The sequence below is a fragment of the Moschus berezovskii genome, chromosome 21, assembly GCF_049115385.1.
Source record: "Moschus berezovskii isolate FMDL1 chromosome 21, NW_MosBer_1.0, whole genome shotgun sequence".
In the NCBI taxonomy this organism is placed as follows: Eukaryota; Metazoa; Chordata; class Mammalia; order Artiodactyla; family Moschidae; genus Moschus; species Moschus berezovskii.
The window spans coordinates 13,765,109-13,785,293 of NC_142480.1; the positions used below are offsets into that span (position 1 = coordinate 13,765,109).

The following is a 20,185-nucleotide window of genomic DNA, read 5'->3' on the forward strand; positions in this document are numbered from 1 at the left end:
TTTCTCCAAAAAATTGTTCATGGTTGGTTTGTTTGAATTAGGATCCAAACAAGAGTCACATAGTCTGTGGTTATTTATTCGTCTCTTTTCATCAAAAGTGAGTATTGCTCCATTATCTTCCCCTGCCATTGAACTGCTGCTGTTGAGTCAGTTATGTTGCAGAGTCTCCAGTATTCTGGATGTTTCTGTTTGCTTACTGATTTCTTATTGAACTTGGGCATCCCCCCCTTCACATCCCAAATTTCCTTTAATAGTAGAACCCTGCTTAGATTCTGATTCGATGTGTTTTGGCAGAAATTCATTAAAAAATGTTATTTTTAATGGAATACAGAGTATGGGGATAGGGACAAAACTACCAGAGTTACTATATCTCTACAATTATTAGTATCTCTACATTTTTGAATTTCCAGAAATAGTTGAGAATTTCAAATAAAATTTATCAAATTTTGTTGAATGTTTAATGTTGTGCAAGGTGAAAATATGTTTTCTATACACAAATTCCTACTAAAAACGTATCTTTGTGAAATACAGTGATTGCTAAGTGAATATCTTCTTTTCAGAATGTATACCAATGGAAGTTATTTTATTTGTATTATCAAAGCAAATGTCCACGGACTCATCAATGAATGAGGGAGGCCTTCCTATTCTAAGTTGGTTTTATATCCAACTACATCCAATTATAGTGTTTATTTAATAATAAACAATTGATCCTGGCTCATTTTCAAACGTCACCCACAGCCAATTAGATTGGGATGTATTTCTTCCTGGAAAAGAATATGTCTTCTGTTAAGATTTATTCTAAAACAGATCATTATGGTCAAATTTATGACTCTATTTTTGTCTTCTATTATATTATCATTCTTTTGTATTTCTTTTCATTTTCTGTATTTTTAAAAAGTTGATTACTGTCCTAGTTTGCCAGGGCTGCCATAACAAAATACAATGGACTGAGTGGCTTAAGCAACAGAAATTTATTTTCTCACCGTTCTGGAGGCTAAAAGCCAAGAGCAAGGCATTGGTAGGGCTGGTTTCTTCTAAGGTCTTTGTCCTTGGTTTTGCAGATGGCTGACTTCTCCCTGTGTCTTCACCTGGTATTTCCCCTGTGTGTGTCTGTGTTCAAATTTCCTGTTGTTGTGTGATGCCCATCATATTGGATTAGAACCCACACTAATTATCTCATCTTAATTTGATTGCCTCTTTTAAGGCCTTAATTTAATTACATCCTTTAAGGCCTTTGAACAAAGACTATTCAAATTAACGCACAATTTCACTCATTTCACACACTTGCAAAGTAATGCTTAAAATTCTCCAAGCTAGGCCTCAAGAGTATGTGAACTGAGAACTCCCAGATGTTCAAGCTGGATTTAGAAAAGGCAGAGGAACCAGAGATCAAATTGCCAACATCTATTGCATCACAGAAAAAGTAACAGAATTCCAGAAAAACATCTACTTCTGCTTCATTGACTACGCTAAAGCCTTTGACTGTGTGGATCACAACAAACTGAAAAATTCCTTTAAAGAGATGGGAATACCAGACCACCTGGCCTGCCTCTTGTGAAATGTATGCTGGTCAAGAAGCAACAGTTAGAACCAGACATGGAGCAATGGACTGGTTCCAAGTTGGAAAAGGAGTACGTCAAGGTTGTATATTGTCACCCTGCTTATTTAACTTATATGCAGAGTACATTATGCAAAATGCCATGCTGGATAAAGCACAAGCTGGCATCAAGTTTGCTGGGAGAAATACCAATAACCTCAGATAGGCAGATAACACCACCCTTATGGCAGAAAGCAAAGAGGGACTAAAGAGCCTCTTGATGAAGAGACATTACTTTGTCAACAAAAGTCCATCTAGTCAAGACTATGGTTTTTCCAGTGGTCATGTATGGATGTGAGAGTTGGACTATAAGGAAAGCTGAAAGCAGAAGAATTGATGCTTTTGAACTGTGGTGTTGGAGAAGGCTCTTGAGAGTCCCTTGGACTGCAAGGAGATCCAACCAGTCCATCCTGAAGGAGATCAGTCCTGGGTGTTCATTGGAAGGACTGATGTTGAAACTGAAACTCCAATACTTTGGCCACCTGATGCAAAGAGCTGACTCATTTGAAAAGACCCTGATGCTGGGAAAGATTGAAGGCAGGAGGAGAAGGGGACAACAGAGGATAAGATGGTTGAATGGCATCACCAACTCAATGGACATGGGTTTGGGTGGACTCCAGGAGTTGGTGATGGACAGGGAGGCCTGGTGTGCTAAGGTTCATGGGGTCACATAGAGTAGGACATGACTGAGCGACTGAACTGAACTGAACTGATGAAGGTGAAAGAGGAAAAAGCTGGCTTAACACTAAACTTTCAAAAAAAACGAAGATCTTGATATCCAGTCCCATCATTTCATGGCAAATAGATGGGGAAACAATGGAAACAGTGACAGACTTTGTTTTCTTGAGCTCCAAGATCACTTCAGATGGCAACTGCAGTCATGAAATTAAAAGATGCTTGCTGCTTGGAAGAAAAGCTATGACCAACCTAGACAGCATATCAAGAAACAGAGACATTACTGTGCCAGCAAAGCTCCATCTAGTCAAAGCAAAGGTTTTTCCAGTAGTCATGTATAGATGTAAGCATTGGACCATAAAGAAGGCTGAGTGCCAATAATTGATTCTTTTGAACTGTAGTGTTGGAGAAGACTCTTGAGAGTCCCTTGGACTGCAAGGAGATCAAACCAGTCAATCCTAAAGGAAATAAATCCTGAATATTCATTGCAAGGGCTAATGCTGAAACTGAAGCTCCAATACTTTGGCCACCTGATACGAAGAGCTGACTGATTAGAAAAGACACTGATACTAGGGAAGACTGAAGGCAGGAGGAGAAGGGGACGACGAAGGATGAGATGGTTGGATGGCATCACCAACTCAATGGACATGAGTTTGAGCAAGCTCTGGGAGTTGGTGATGGACAGGGAGGCCTGATGTGCTCTAGTCCATGGGGTCTCCAAAGAGTCAGACACAACTGAGTGTATGAAAAATGACAACAAAAAGGCGTTATTGCCAAATATGGTCCCATTCTGAGATACTGGAGGTCGGGACTTCAACACACGGTGTAGGCACAGTTCAGCCAATAACAGTTACTTTAATTAACCTTCATTTATTTGGATATTTCCAGGGTTCAACTTCACTGGAGTTTATTGTCTGGGGAGCATCGACTGAGTGTTATGTTACAACATTCGTGCCAATGTTGAAAAGCAGCTGTAGTTATCTCAAGTCTATGCATCACATTCCTGGTGAAATTATCCCCTTGGAAGACTGGATGAGTGGAGTTTACGTGAACAGTCAGGGTTTTAATATGATCAAAGTTTTGCCGGTAAGAAACCTAAGCAGTTCCAGTGATACGTTACTTTTGTGTGATTGGCTGGCCATTCGGTCTTAGCATTTCTTTCCTGAATTACTCAAAACACTTCAGTTATTTTTCAATCCTCATGTCATTTTGAGGATATGATGACTAAAATAGTTTTTCTTAGTATAATAGTCTCATCATTATTAATATCAAATTTTGTGCTATATTATGGTGGCATAATCTTGGGCTTTCACAGTATATGCAGTTATTTGCCCTTAAGCTGACTCGTACTTGTCCTGAACTGGTATATCTTACCAGTCCCATTTCAAGTGTAGTAACAATTATATTTTTTGCCTCATCAGAACATGTGACTGTTTTTAAAATATAAATTACTGCTCTTTGTTAACTGATTACTTATAATTTTCTTTGTAACAAAAAACCCCAAATTATTACCCAAACCTTCAATTATTTAGTAAATAATTGGATTATTTATTAAATATATCACTAAGACTCTTAATAAGACTTTTAAACTTTTTTGCATGTCTTCATGATGGCTACCTTAGTCTCTAAAACTTTTTTCACTTATTTACAAGGTCCAAGTTGTGTTAGCATGGTTGAGGGAGTGCTGGGGGAAGACAAATTTACTTAAATACGTGGAGCTAAAAGTGAAATATCTGTTTTGAATGCTTTTCGGGAAAGAATCAAGATTTTTAAATTAAAGACTTAGTAAATAATAATGAAATTTACCGTATCTTTGTTTGATCATTTTCAGATAAACTACAGGCCTCCATCTAATATGGGAATTGCTATTCCACTTACAGATAATTTTTATCATGCAGATCCTAGCAAACCCATACCAAGAAATCTATTTTACAAGTCGAAGGTAAATATTTTTTCTGCAAATAGACTAGTATTTATCTTAATTCAAGAAATCATTCAGTAAAACTACAGATGAATAGACCTAGCTGCAGAGATTAAATGAGAAGGTGCATTAAGCATAATATGCCCTAGGCAGCACTGCTTCTCCTCCTGCCCTCCTCTCCTCCTCCCTTACTACGTCCACTACTACTATTACTACTGCTATCCCTGTTCTTCCTGCTACTACTTTAGCCCTTTCTTCTCTTACTGCTATTCCTGGATTTGGTTTTGGAACCAAGGAATCTAAATGGACTCTTTCCCCTTGACCTCTCCCAAACTCCCACTTGAATTTCAAAGAGCATAAGGAGGATGAGAGCATTGTGTTTTTTTGTTTGTTTGTTTAATGAAAGAGCCCCAAAGCATCTCATAGTTAGAGCCCTGTAAAAGGAATGACGTCCAAAAGGAGAAAAGAGTGTTTGCTACAACACAGACTCATTTCCTGCCTAGAAAATAACCAAACCCCAGCAGGACTCTGCCTCTCTCGAGTTTAAATGAACAAAGTAGAGAGAACAGAGAGAAGCCACTAGGTTAAGAAAGCAAAGTGCATCATGGGGTGGCTGCCCAAAGGAACCTCACAGATACTTGTGAACTCTCCCTCCAGAAAAACACACCTGACTGCGTATACATATGGACACGCAGACATTCATATCCATTCTTGAACATACATGCACACACAGAGACAGAAAATGGTTGTTCCTTTTGTTCAAAACTCTTCATCCCCCCGTCTCATTCAGAGTAAAAGCTGAATTCTTACAATGGTTTATAAGGTCCTCCATGGTTTAGCCTTGGATTTGCATCTGACCTGATTCCCCCCAGGTCAGTCTGTTCTGGCCATGATGGCCTCCTTGCTATTCTTCAGATATATTAGATGTATTTTCACCTCAGGGTCTTTAAGCTTCAAAAATTTCCTCTGTCTGGAATGCACTTCTGCCAGATATCACGTGGCACATCTCATCACCGTCTTCAGGTTTTTGCTCAAATGTTGCCATCATTGTGAGGCCTCCCTTGACCACTCTATTTAAAACTGTACCATCCACCTCCACTGATACCAATCCTGCCCCTCTTCCCTGCCTTATTTTTCTTCATTGCGCCTTTTACAATTTTACGTATTTTACCCATTTATTTATTATATTTCATTAAAAGGTAAGCTACATAAGACAGGGTTGTTATTGAGGATTTTTAATCAGTTTTATTCTCTCTGCTATCTTTAGTGTCCCTCTAAGGTGGCTCAGTGGTAAAGAACCTGCCTGCAAATGCAGAAGATGTAAGAGACATGGGTTCAATCCCTGCATTCGGAAGATTCCCTGGAGGAGGGCATGGCAACCTACTCCAGTATTTCTGCCTGGAGAATCCCCATGGACAGAGGAGCCTGGCAGGCTTTAGTCCATAGGGTCTCAGAGTAGGACATGACTGAAGTGGTTTGGCATCATGCATCTTTAGTACCCAGAGAAGTGCCAGATATAGGAAATGCTTAAAAATTGTTCAACAAACTAATAATATACATTTATACACATCCTATTACACACACTCACACACACATACGCACACTTACATGCACAACATGAGACTGACTTGTTGAATCTTAGATTTCAGGGTAAAAAATTATGTTCCAGGCAATGAGAAACTCAAATACTGAATTCTTCAATTCTAATCTCTTCCAAAGATGAATGCTGTTATTTCACTAGAATCAAGCCTTCTCTGTTGAAATATGAGTTTAATATGTTACATGAAAATCCTTAGTTTGGGTTTTCTTTTTTTTTTTCTTCTGTATTTTCTTGGGAGTTGAATAGGAAATTATATAATTTACATATAAATGAATAACAGATTTTGGTGGGCACCTTTTCTACATTCAACAAATGTTAATCTCACACTCCAGCATTTCCAGAGTTATCAGACACTGTACAGATATTTTCTAGAGAGACAACAGTGAACTAGATAAACATGACATCTTTGAGGATCTTTAATGGGGGAGAATAAGCTTTGAAAACTATACAGTCCATGGGGCCACAAATGACTGAGCGACAAACACTTTCACTAACACTTTCACTTTCAAGTTTTGAAAGCTATACAAATTAAATAGCATCACCTAGTGGAGCAGACTAAAAGTGCATGTAATTCTGCCTCTGATCACCTCAAAATATACCACCTGGGGGAAAAAGTGCATCTGGACCAATGCTATAACTTCTCGTTACACTGACATCATCCCCTTACTAGGCAATCATGTATAACATCATTCCAGATACACAGTTTGCAGTCAGACTCCGCAAGGATAAGCAGACAAATGCTTTCAAACTGTGGTGTTGGAGACTCTTGAGAGTCCCTTGGACAGCAAGGAGATCAAACCAGACAATCCTAAAGGAAATCAACCCTGTATATTCATTGGAAGGACTGATGCTGAAGCTAAAACTCCAATACCTTGGGCACCTGATGGGAAGAACTGACTCATTGGAAAAGACCCTGATGCTGGGAAAGATGGAGGGCAGGAGGAGAAGGGAACAACAGAGGATGAGGTGGTTGTATGCCATCATTGACTCAATGCACATGACTTTGAGCAAACTCCAGGAGATGGTGAAGGACAGGGAAGCCTGGCGTGCTACAGTCCATGGGGTCACAAAGAGTCGGACATGATTGAGTGACTGAACAATGATGATAAACAACAAATATTTGAAAGAAACTTCCAAATAAGAAAGAAGCATAATCTCAACAATGTAAAAAACTGTGCCTCAGAAAATAGTATCATAAATACAAGCAAACTTTAGAATAAGCATAGTAATTATTTCAGAACAATTCAAGGAACTATTGTAATGATGAAAAAAATGGAGAGAGACATCACACACACAAAAAGAAAAAATGTCAAAAATTGAAAATACAATTGTGAAACCAAGAGTTCAAAAGATTCAAAGAGCTTAATGAACCTGACTAAGCAGCAAATTAGTTCTGAAATGAAATAGTGGTAATGATTGAACAACATTGTGAATGTACTAAAGCCCACTGCATTGTACACTTGAAAATGATAAATTTTATCTCAATAGAAAGAAGAAAGAAAGAAGCAATGAAGACAAGAATGGTAATCTTATAAAAAGAAGGAAGAATAACTTTTTTTAGAAATAGAGTTGATTATCAAAATCAAAAGCCAGTTCTTTGCCAAAATGAATAAACTAACCTCTAGCAAGAGTCATCAAATGAAAAACTGAATACCACGTGGATGGCTACAGTGGGGATTTTAACAGCAATAGTGACTGCAATGAGGAAAAACAAGTACAAAATAATAAGTTTGAAGACTATCCATGGTCTGCAGCACATCATGTCAAATCTGCTCCTTTAGGTCTCAGCTTCCATGCCAGTGATGGGAGCAGCCAAGGACAGGAAAGTGAGCATCCTAATTACTGCATTCAGAATGACACAGGCTGGACTTCCCTAGTGGTACGGTGGATAGGAATCTGCCTACAAATTCAAGGGACACAGGATCGACCCCTCGTCTGAGAGGATCCCACATGCCACAGAGCAGCCACAACTACTGAGCCCACGCTCTAGAGCCCAGGAGCTACAACTACTGAAGCCTTTGCACCCTGGAGCCCGTGCTCCGTAACAAGAGAAACCACCACGATGAAGAGCCCGAGCACCTCAACAAAGAGTAGCCCCCACTCACCACAGCTAGAGGAAACCTGTGCACAGCAAAGAAGACTCAGTGCACCAAACATAAAATAAAAATTTTTTTAATGATACAAGCTTTCTGATCCCCTGCATGTTGACTCTAGGGTAATCCTGAGGTAAGCAGCTGAGTGATACTTGGGTTCCTTACTAAGCAAGGAGACAAAATTCAGAAATACTGTGCTTTTACCTTATTATTAATGGATTTTTCCCCTTTGACCTTCTCAAAGATTTTATTCATTCAGGGAACAAATATTTATTTCATATTTACTCAATCTGCAGAAATTCTGCCACCAAAAACATCACATCAACCTATTTTAATTCTATTTGCAGAGAGCTGGTAAATTCAAACAGTGTGCAAATGCAACCACTCGGAAGGAGTGTAATTGTACAAATGATCAGAAGTTTTCATATGCTGTTGCTTTCTCAGATTGTCGAGAAAAGGTAAGATAATCTAATTTCCTGAAGACAGAGTGCTTTCATATTAATAAGATTTTGAAGTGGGCATTTTGGTTAAACATGAAAGCTAAGATGTAGAAATAATGTCTTATTGTGACATAGAATTAAAGACGACATCAAGCTAAAAAGATTGTAATATAAATGTTCCCAGACATAGTAATTCTTTCGCAAAGAGTCACACACCACTGAGCGATTGAACTGAACTGAACTGAGACATACTAATTAACCTCATCTGTAAAAGAGAATAAAACCTGCATTGTCCTATTCATTTCACAGTTTCTTATAAAGATGCACACAAGCATATACCTATATGACAGCAATTTATAACCTGTCAAAAGCTACACTAGATTGTGGTAAATATTGATTTATTCAAAAAAGTATTGAGTATATAATATGTATGAGGCTCTGGAATATCAAACTTGAAGCTCAAGGTTCACTTCAGTTCAGTTCAGTTCAGTCGCTCAGTCGTGTCCGACTCTCCGCGACCCCATGAATAACAGCACGCCAGGCCTCCCTGTCCATCACCAACTCCCGGAGTTACCTCAAACTCATGCCCACAGAGTCGGTGATGCCATCCAGCCATCTCATTCTCGGTCGTCCCCCTCTTCTCCCTCCCCCAACCTTTCCCAGCATCAGAGTCTTTTCCAGTGAGTCAACTCTTCGCATGAGGTGGCCAAAGTATTGCAGTTTCAGCTTTAGCATCAGTCCTTCCAATGAACACCCAGGATCGATCTCCCTTAGAATGGACTGGTTGGATCTTCTTGCAGTACAAGGGACTCTCAAGAGTCTTCTCCAACACCACAGTTCAAAAGCATCAATTCTTCGGCGATCAACTTTCTTCACAGTCCAACTCCCACATCCATACATGACCACAGGAAAAACCATAGCCTTGACTAGACGGACCTTTGTTGGCAAAGTAATGTCTCTGCTTTGTAGTGACAAACTAGAAGACAGTATAATATGCTGGTTAAGAGAGTGGGTTCTGTGTCTAATAGTTCCTTCTGTTAGTCTCCAAGCATTCAGACATGTATCAGGTTGATGTTGGTGTCTGCATTAGCTGACTCAACCTATGCACTTGGTATAACTTTCAAGTAGACCTATTTCAAAGTCCTTGTCAGACTACGTATGATGTTATTTTAAGTGATTTCATTGTTTTGTTTTTATATAAAAATAAAATCATGCACCATAATATTGGGCATAGAGTCAGCATTCAATAAATTACAAAGGTTGCTATTATATACCACCACTACTCCATGCTTGCTGAATTCCACTATTTCTTGAGCATTTACTTCTACCATATACTGCTCTAAGGCTTCTCCATGACTTGTCTCGTTTCACTAGAGGCGGAGAGAAGCCTGGTAATTTGCTAAAGATCACATCATTAATATGTGATGGAGCTAGATTTCAACGCTAGAGCCTGAGTTTAATGAGTATGACAGAAAGATCATGGCTGTCAGGGAGAAGGGGTTTGGGAAGACCCAGTTCATACAGCTTTCCTCACAGTCCAAGGGCTCACGTCCACACATGACCACGGGAAACACCATAGCCTTGACTAGACGGACCTTTGTTGGCAAAGAATGTCTCTGCTTTTTAGTATGCTGTCTAGGTTGGTCATAACTTTTCTTCCAAGGAGCAAGTGTCTTTTAATTACATGGCTGCAGTCACCATCTGCAGTGATTTTGGAGCCCCAAAAAATAAAGTCTGCCACTGTTTCCACTATTTCTCCATCTATTTGCCATGAAGTGATGGGACCAGGGTGCCATGATCTTTGTTTTTTGAATGTTGAGCTTTAAGCCAACTTTTTCACTCTCCTCATTTCAGTACCTTACAGTTCATACAGTTTTAAAGGGGTATAGGGGTTAGTCAAAAAATCATTGTAGCAAATTCCTATGGGGGGAAAAAAAAAGGTCAATAGAAAGATACAAATTTTGCTACCACAGTGTTTACATATTACTTTTGGAATTCACACTGATTCTGCTGTAAGACAGATTTTTTTTTTCATGACCTGAGAAGGCAGAAATTCTCTCAGAAGCACACTTAATTTAGAATAGCCAAATTCTATTCATCCTTTTCCAGGAAATGAAATTAGTATTGAATTTTCCAAATTTATACTCATTCTTGGCATTTGCATTTTAGGTTCCTCGTTTTAAATTTCCAGTTATACAATATCCAGTTTCTTTGCAAGTTTACAGTGAAGATGGAAATTTCCCAGTGGAAACTCCATACCTGGTTACTGTGACCGAAGTGAATAACAGAGAAAACTGGAACTTAAGTAGGATTTGCTTTCTTCTACAATTGTTATAGCTATAAGTACTGTGGTTATTGGGCTTCCCAGATTGTGCAGTGGTAAAGAATCCACTTGCCAATGCAGGAGATGCAAGAGATGTGGGTTCAAGCCCTGGGTCAGGAAGATCCCTGCAATAGGAAATGGCAACCCACTCCTGTATTCTTGCCTGGAAAATTCCATATTCAGGGGAACCTGGCACGGGGTATAGTCCATGGGGCTGCAAAGAGTTGGATATGACTGAGCACAGTACACACACTGCTGTTATTACCTAGAGAAGAGGTTTACAAAACCTTTTTACACAAAAGATAACCAAGGGGTCTTTGGAAAAGAAGTTGAATTAGTTACCATATCACTGTTCATGCTACTTCTATCTCACACTTATTTCTTTTTTTTTAATACAGTGCAATGATTCAGTTACACATATATTTATATATTCTTTTTCTGATTCTTTACCCTTTATAAATTATTACAAAATACTGAGTAGATTTATGGTTACCAAAGGGGAAAAGGGATGGGAGAAGGATAAATTAAGAGTTTGGTATTAGCAGAGACAAACTACTATATATAAACTAAATACATAAACAAGTCTTATTGTATAGCACAAGAAACTATATTCAATATCCTATAATATAAAAGAATATGAAAAAGAATATATATATATGCTGAATCATTTTGTTATTTACTAGGAACTAACAATATTTTTTCTAACATAATATTTTAAATCAACTACACTTCAACTTAAATTTTGTTTAATTTAGAAAAGAATATTCACATCCTGAAAACTGGCAGATGCTGCAATCAGAGATTTTCTACCCCCTTTAGATCTCATGTACCATTACACCACTGCAATTCCTAACCCCTGCATTACATATCTAGTTTTAGAAAGAATTATAAGAAGATGGGGTAACTGATCATTTCCTTTGGAAAAGATTTTAGTAATCTTATTGTGGAACTTCTCTGCTACCTTACTGGAAATCATTGACCAGCTGCTAAGGTAGTCCTGAAATTATTTCATTGCCAAATATCCAAAATATAGGCAGATCAGGACTAGTCAAGGGCATACGGCAGGAAAGAAAGGTCAGTCTGGATTAAGGTGGTCAGAGATCTTGTCCTTCTTGATGATGCCCCTGAGAAGATACACTGTCATATGCTAGGGCTCAGTTCAGTTCAGTCGCTCAGTCATGTCTAACTCTTTGTGACCCCATGAATCACAGCACGCCAGGCCTCCCTGTCCATCACCAACTCCCGGAGTTCACTCAAACTCATGCCCATCGAGTCAGTGATGCCATCCAGTCATCTAATTCTCTGTCGTCCCCTCCTTCTCCCACCCCCAATCCTTCCCAGCATCAGAGTCTTTTCCAGTGAGTCAACTCTTCACATGAGGTGGCCAAAGTATTGGAGTTTCAGCTTTAGCATAAGTCCTTCCAATGAACACCCAGGATTGATCTCCTTTAGAATGGACTGGTTGGATCTCCTTGCAGTCCAGGGGACTCTCAAGAATCTTCTCCAGCACCACAGTTCAAAAGCATCAATTCTTCGGCGATCAGCTTTTTTCACAGTCCAACTCTCACATCCATACATGACTGCTGGAAAAACCATAGCCTTGACTAGACGGACCTTGGTTTGCAAAGTAATGTCTCTGCTTTTTAATATACTATTTAGGTTGGTCATAACTTTCCTTCCAAGGAGCAAGCGTCTTTTAATTTCATGGCTGCAATCAGCATCCGCAGTGATTTTGAAGCCCAAAAAAGTAAATTTTGACACTGTTTCCACTGTTTTCCCATCTATTTCCCATGAAGTGATGGGACCAGATGCCATGATCTTTGTTTTCTGAATGTTGAGCTTCAAGCCAACCTTTTCACTCTCCTCTTTCACTTTCATCAAGAGGGTTTTGAGTTCCTCTTCACTTTCTGCCATAAGGGTGGTGTCATCTGCATATCTAAGGTTATTGATATTTCTCCCAGCAATCTTGATTCCAGCTTGTGCTTCTTCCAGCCCAGCGTTCCTCATGATGTACTCTGCATATAAGTTAAATAAGCAGGGTGACAATATACAACCTTGATGCACTCCTTTTCCTATTTGGAACCAGTCTGTTGTTCCATGTACAGTTCTGACTGTTGCTTCCTGACCTGCATACAGGTTCTAATTTCCCATAAATATATTCTCCACCAAGTCAAGAAGAACTAAAACTATGAAAGAATTTAGCCATGTTATAGACTGCAATCTTTCATTGTACCTTAATGTACTTAAGAAACTTTATGCAGAATGAGAAAATAGCATGCATGTGCTTAAAATACACTTGGTGTGATTTTAGGACACACTGTGCCAGAAAACATTAAAAAAATGAAGGACTACTTAGAATCGATTCTTTCTGCTCCAGTGTATAATCCTTTAGGCCTCAACTTAAGTATAAAAGTAAGTTGACAACATTTGTATTTTTCCTATTTTGAGTTTAGCTATTTATGTCTTTGTTTTTAAAGTTTAGTTATCTACGAATGGTGGAAATAGCATCTGTGAAGTGTGTGGAGGCTTTCCTCCATTTCCCTTGATGCTATTATTTCTATAGATACCTTAATGTTGAATTTAACATTAACTTACCATTTTTGGAGGTGAAATACAAGATTAATAGATTATCAAGGTGGAGCAGATAAGGTGTTTCCCAAAGTTAGTAGAAACGGACTCACTATTCTTCACCTTGACATACACAGATACATGTCTTCTGGGTCCAGCTGCCTCTAAGAGCACAGCAGGTTGACATAATCTAGGTAACTGTGGTGAAAGCCAATAAAAGTTAGGGGACATATTAAAACCATATATATGGATTAACCCAAAGTACTCCTCAAGGACTTGTTAGACTTCATGTGTCTGTGAACCTGCTGGATAGCACAGGGAGCTCAGCTAGGTGTTCTGTGATGACCCTGATGAGTGGGATGCGTTGGGAGGGAACGGCAGAGAGAAAAGTACAAGAGGGAGGGGATATATATATAGTTGATTCACCGTGCAGCAGAGACTAACCCAACGTTGAAAAGAAATTATACTCCCATTTTAGAAAAATCTACCCAAAAACCCCAGCACATGTATACCTTAAACGTATGTCATTTTTATTTGCCAATTATACCTCAGTAGAGCTGTAAGGAAAATAAATAGAATGAATATCTTTTCTTCAATAAAAGAAGAAAGAAAAAGAAAAAAGTATCAGCTATCGAATCCCTCTGTTTCAAAATCTTGTCCTTCTTCCGTTTTTATGTTGTTATAAAGTATATGCTCAAGAAGCTTAGAAAAGAGATGGGAGTTTTTCTGTGCAGCATCAGTAGGGAGAGGAACCGCAGTGTGTATTTTTACTTAAAGGAACATACATGTTGACGTTGCTGACGCCTGGTGTTTTTTTTCCACAGGGCTCTGAGCTCTTTCACTTCAGAGTGTCTGTTGTTCCGGGGGTGTCTTTCTGTAACTTAGTTGAAGAATTTCAGGTACAGTAAAGGCACAGGTATCCAGTGGGGTGATGGCTGGGGAAGTAATATGACAGGCATCAGTCTAGGACACACTGAAGAGAAAAAAGTGACAGAAAGTATATGATGGACAAGGCTCAGAGATGGGGGTCCTGGAGACTGGAGGTGACATCATCAGCAAGGGTGAAGTCAGGGTCCTCGATAGGTCTCAGGACCAGGTGATGCTGGGAAGGTTGTAATAATTGCCTGTGTTTGTTTTTGTTCCCTCTTCACCTTCCATATTTAGCTACGTTTTCTGATTCCCCCCACCACTATCTCCCCACAGAGACCTCAGTCTGCAACATTTTAGTTTCCAGCATTATCCTCCCTTTGGTTAGAGTCTTATATGCTCCCAAATCCATCAAGATCCAAAAGAATTGGAAATTGAGTCAGCCTCCTCAAATCACCCTCTGATGTTCCGTGACTCATTTTTGCCTACTCGCCTATGGTATCTGCTGCCTATGGGGGTGGAGCAATGAGGATTTAATTAAATTAGTTAATGGCTCATTCCCTGTCAAATACCAATACAACATTATCAAAAGCAAAAGCTCTCAACTCTCTCCTTTTCCTTTTTCTGTCCTGGCCCTGCCTCAGTAATGAGTCTGCACCAGATGGGTGGCCAAAGCAGCAGTGTAGACACTTAAGATCCCGAAAGAAAATCCATCCCACTAGAAAGAGGATCTAGAAAAAGAAGTATCTGTCACATGAGAAGCCTAAGAGAAAAATCCTCATTATTTTTCTCTTTTTTCTCACCTCTTTGTCCCACGGTCAGCCCCGGTTTCACGGAAGAGCACCACAATATGGGGGGATAAAATGCTAATGAAATAGATTCATGAATCCACAGATGCAAGAAGAAAGTTATACAACATCCTTAATGTACTCAGGACAGTCATAGTGTAGGGAGGAAGGACTGTCTACCCAGAATTCTTTATCTAGTGAAAGTATCGTTCAGGAATGAGAGGGGAATAAAGGTATTTTCAGGTGAAGGAAGAATAAAGTAATCTACTCTAGGCAGAACTTCTCTAAAAAAAAAATGCATAAGGAAATTCTTCAGGTTAAGAAGACGTGTCAACAGAGACACAAAGTTTCAGGAATGAAGGAAGAATTAAAAAAATAAATGAAAGTAAAATAAGGACTGATTGCACAGTTAATGAAGAGAATCATTAAGAAACAATAGAAAAAGATAAAGTTTCGTAAATTATGCTTTTGAAAGTATCCTGAAACAATGGAATGCAAAACAAAATATTGGCTTTTTTTTCTCACCATAAAGGACATTATTGAAATCACTGACAAAATTTGAGTAAGATCTGTAGATTAGAAAGTAGCATTGTCTCAGAGTTAATATCTTGGTTTTGATAATTGCACTCTAATATGAGTGAATCCTTTCAATTTGTGTTCAGTTCAGTTGCTCAGTCGTGTCCGACTCTTTGTGACCCCATGAATCACAGCGTGCCAGACCTCCCTGTCCATCACCAACTCCCAGAGTTCACTCAAGCTCACGTCCATCGAGTCGGTGATGCCATCCAGCCATCTCATTTTCTGTCGTCCCCTTCTCCTCCCGCCCCCAGTCCCTCCCAGCATCAGTCTTTTCCAGTGAGTCAACTCTTCGCAGGAGGTGGCCAAAGTATTGGAGTTTCAGCTTTAGCATCAGTCCTTCCAATGAACACCCAGGACTGATCTCCTTTAGGATGGACTGGTTGGATCTCCTTGCAGTCCAAGGAACTGCAAGAAGAAGTCTCAAGAGTCTTCTCCAACACCACAGTTCAAAAACATCAATTATTCGGCGATCAGCTTTCTTCACAGTCCAACTCTCACATCCATAGAAGAAGCACAAACTGAAGTATTTTGATAATAAAAAGATATCATGTCTAGAACATACTTTTCTGTGATTCTGGGGTTCAAACTTTTTTAAAAACATGTCATGGAATATTTAGATAATCATAGAAGATTGCAAGGGAAACATTTAAAGAAAAACTGTTTTCAAGAACTTTAGAGACAGAAGTTTAGCTGGAGAATACATGATTCAGGGGCGATAGGGTTTCCACTCTCAGAAATTTATAAAAGTGAAAGTGAAAGTCGTTCAGTGGAGTCCAATTCTTTGCGACCCCATGGATAGTCCATGGAATTCTCTAGGCCAGAATACTGGAGTGGATAGCATTTCCCTTCTCCAGGGGATCTTCCCAACTCAGGGGTTAAACCAGGAATCCCGCATTGCAGGCGGATTCTTTACCAGCTGAGCCACAAGGGAAGCCCTAGAAATGTATTAAATAGCTTAATTGAAGAAATGAAATTTTCATATTGTCCAGTTGGTAAAGTCACTAAAATTTTGTTTTAGGTAGAAATGGGTAAGGAAGGCCTTCTGGGTGAAAAGAATGACAGCAGCAAAGAGACAGATACAGGGAGGCATTAAGCAATTGTTTCAGTAGTAGATCCATTCGGCCAGAATGGAAAGTTATATATGTGAAAGTGGGTAGATTAGGGTCCCATTGTGGGAGACCTTGAATGTCGGAATGAGAACTTTGGAAAATTCCTATCAGCAATGAGAAGCTATTAAACATTTTTGAAAAGGAGTGTTCAATCCCAGTGCTTTTGCTCCAAGTGCTGAGATGTGAACTTGCTCTTTCTTAATGACATTGAACAAGGAAGCTTGCAGCCTCTCGAGCTACTATCAAGCCGTAAGACTGTTAGGACTTTGGAGGGAGTTATCTGATACTGAGGAAGCAGAACAGAGAGATGGAAGGAAAAAAAAAAGATTATGATTACAATGGAATATTTCCTCTGGTCTTCCTAACTTTAGCATTTTCTTTAAAGAAAAGCAGACTCATTTTTGCAATTACGTGTAGCACACAATTGTCTCCCTCACAGACCACAAACAGATTAGATCTTTAGATCTTACAAAGCTAATTATCCAATCTCCTCTGATGGGCCACCTTTAAAAGAAAGACTTTTTGTTGTCTTGGAGCACCATACCAAAAACCACAAGTAGTATATCACATTCAATAGGTAATATTGTTTATAAAAGTGAAGTGAAGTTGCTCAGTCGTGTCCGACTCTTCACGACCCCATGGACTGTAGCCTGCCAGGCTCCTCCATCCATGGGATTTTCCAGGGAAGAGTACTGGAGTCGGTCGGCATTTCCTTCAATCCCCAATAATTCCTGAAACACTGGGTACATAGTCTGAGCCTCCAAGTACAATAGGACATGATTAAACCAGCTGGTCTGTTACCACGAGGATAATTATCTTCTCACATTAGAAGCAGTTTCTCACTGCTTTCCACACCACTTGCCAGAGCCACCTTTTAAATTCTGTTGCTTTCAATACCTCATTTTTGATACCACTTCTAAACAGTCAAGCCTTCCTCATAGCTCAGTTGGTAAAGAATCCAACTGCAATGCAGGAGACCCCAGTTCAACTCTTGGGTTGGGAAGATCCACTGGAGAAGGGATAGGCTACCCACTCCAGTATTCTGACCTGGAGAAGTTCATGTCCAAACAGTCAGACATGACTGAGCGACTTTCACCTTCACCTAGACAGTCAAAATTCTTCTGGTTGAAAATAAAGCAGTCTCTCTTTGTTTTAGGGAAAAAAAAGTTGTTTTATAGACAGACCAATGTTTTACAAAGCTCAATCTGACAATGTTATTATGTCAACATGAATTGACAGCCCAAAGCAGAGACATTACTTTGCCAACCAAGGTCCGTCTAGTCAAGGCAATGGTTTTTCCCGTGGTCATGTATGGATGTGAGAGTTGGACTGTGAAGAAGGCTGACCGCCGAAGAATCGATGCTTTTGAACTGTGGTGTTGGAGAAGACTCTTGAGAGTCCCTTATACTGCAAGGAGATCCAACCAGTCCATTCTAGAGGAGATCAATCCTGGATGTTCATTGGAGGGACTGATGCTAAAGCTGAAACTGCAATACTTTGGCCACCTCATGCGACGAGTTGACTCACTGGAAAAGACTCTGATGCTGGGAAAGGTTGGGGGCGGGAGGAGAAGGGGACGACGGAGAATGAGATGGCTGGATGGCATCACCGACTCTGTGGACATGAGTTTGAGTGAACTCCGGGAGTTGGTGATGGACAGGGAGGCCTGGCGTGCTGTGATTCATGGGGTCGCGGAGAGTCGGACACGACTGAGCGACTGAACTGAACTGAACTGAACTGAAGGGTGATAAAACTCTGAATAGCAACATCGAAAGTAGAACAGAAAGAACCTGAAAAAATTATTTAAAAAATTAATAGCTTTGAACTGCTTCTTAAAAAACATATATACCCTTTGGTCACTGAAGGATGGTGATACCTTGAACTTGAGCTATACACTAAAGCAGCTTTTTAATCCTTTATCTTGTCCTGGCATTTTCCCACATTCCCACATCCTGTTTCTATTCATCTCTGCTTTATTCTACCGCAAATGATAGTCTTGCGTCTTATTTCACAGGGAAAACATCAGCTTGAACCATTTTACTCTCCATATGCCCCTGTTTCTACCTGCAGCATACATGGCACCCATCCTTACCTCTAGTCTCAGAGGAAGAGATCCTTGTTTCTGTCAGTGAGCCTGTTTCCCTTCTAGGAACTTGTTGTTATTAATTATCCTCTCAGGCAGAGGAAACATTTTTAATACACTGAAATTTCCCAGTGTTGGCACTCATACTGAGAATTTTCTGAAGAGATGGTAGTCTGGAAGAGCACATGCTTATTTCCTCTGCCTTGAATGTACCTTCTCCTCCTTCTCTTTTTCTCCAAGATTCAGATCAGGAAGCACATTCCCTGGTTACTCTAAGCAGTCAGGAACTTCTCACCATGTTCCATGTTTCCTGATAGCTCAGTTGGTAAAGAATCAGCCTTCAATGCAGGAGATCCCAGTTCAGTTCCTGGGTCAGGAAGATCTTCTGGAGAAGGGATAGGCTACCCACTCTAGTATTCTTGGGCTTCCCTTGTGGCTCAACTGGTAAAGAATGTGCCTGCAATGCCAGGGGACCCAGTTTGATCCCTGGGTTGGGAAGATCCCCTGGAGAAGGGAAAGGTAAACCCACTCCAGTATTCTGGCCTGGAAAATTCCATGGACTATATAGTCCATGGGGTCACAACAAGTCTGACATGACTGAGCCACTTTTTATTTTCACCATGTTCCAATGGCACTTTGCCTATTGCTCTGTGACTGAACACAGAATATTTTCCTACTGTGTAAGTGTTCTGTCTGATCAGCTCTGCCATTAGAGACAAATGATAGGGCGTCCCTGGTGGCTCAGTAGTAAAGAATCTGCCTGCCAATGCAGGAGACACGGGTTCGATCCCTGGTCCGGGAAGATCCCACATGCCACGGAGCAAGTAAGCCCAAGCATAGGAAAAAAGATTAAGAAGAAGAAAAAAGACTAAAGATATAGGATATAAATCGAATTCTTATTCCCTATGTAACATGTGCACATTGTTACCTGTCAGATTGCCAAGAGACTGTTTCTAAGGTTTGTGGAGGCTGAATATCTATATCGGTCTGGACAGAATATTGCTATATGAGTAGTAGTGCCTCCACCATTGTGTGAATCATATCAAGTTCAATGTTTTGAATTGCTGAGCTCAGAAAACTTAAAGACTTTGCTTTCTCTGTTGCAGATTTATGTTGACGAAGTCCCTCTGCCATTTCCAGGACACACACTTATTGCTGTTGCAGCAGCTATACTGCTAGGGGGATTAATTTTTATAGCATTTATGTTCCAAATACGTAATATCCATCCATGGGATACATTCAAAAACCTGATTAGAAGAGACAATGTGAACCCCACAAATACCACTGCCAATTAGCTAGTTCATAGATGAAAATCTGAATAGTGAACAAATGATAATCATAATTTTCTCTGTATTTCCTAGTTTCATTAGATAATTCCTAGAAAAAAATGTATTTAACTGTTAATGTAAAAATTATATAAAATACTACAGAATTAGCATTTTAACTCAAATTACACTTTGTCAACATGTTTACCATTCCATTCTCTTATTTTGGATACATAGAAATTTTCTTATGTTAACACTTTGAAGATTTTCCTAGAGA

The 20,185-nt window shown here is 39.6% G+C and overlaps 1 protein-coding gene across 1 annotated transcript in view; it reads left to right on the forward strand.

Annotated features, from left to right (window-relative positions):
• The window catches only part of CATSPERB (catsper channel auxiliary subunit beta), a 117,102-nt gene extending 97,164 nt beyond the window's left edge, over window positions 1-19,938 (forward strand). The window contains exons 21-27 of the mRNA XM_088829775.1: window positions 3,161-3,358; window positions 4,104-4,214; window positions 8,234-8,344; window positions 10,496-10,631; window positions 12,961-13,061; window positions 14,042-14,116; window positions 19,750-19,938. Of these exons, the coding sequence (XP_088685901.1) occupies window positions 3,161-3,358; window positions 4,104-4,214; window positions 8,234-8,344; window positions 10,496-10,631; window positions 12,961-13,061; window positions 14,042-14,116; window positions 19,750-19,938 (921 nt within the window). The remainder of the gene's footprint in view (window positions 1-3,160; window positions 3,359-4,103; window positions 4,215-8,233; window positions 8,345-10,495; window positions 10,632-12,960; window positions 13,062-14,041; window positions 14,117-19,749) is intronic.
• The last annotated feature ends 247 nt before the right edge of the window (window positions 19,939-20,185 follow it).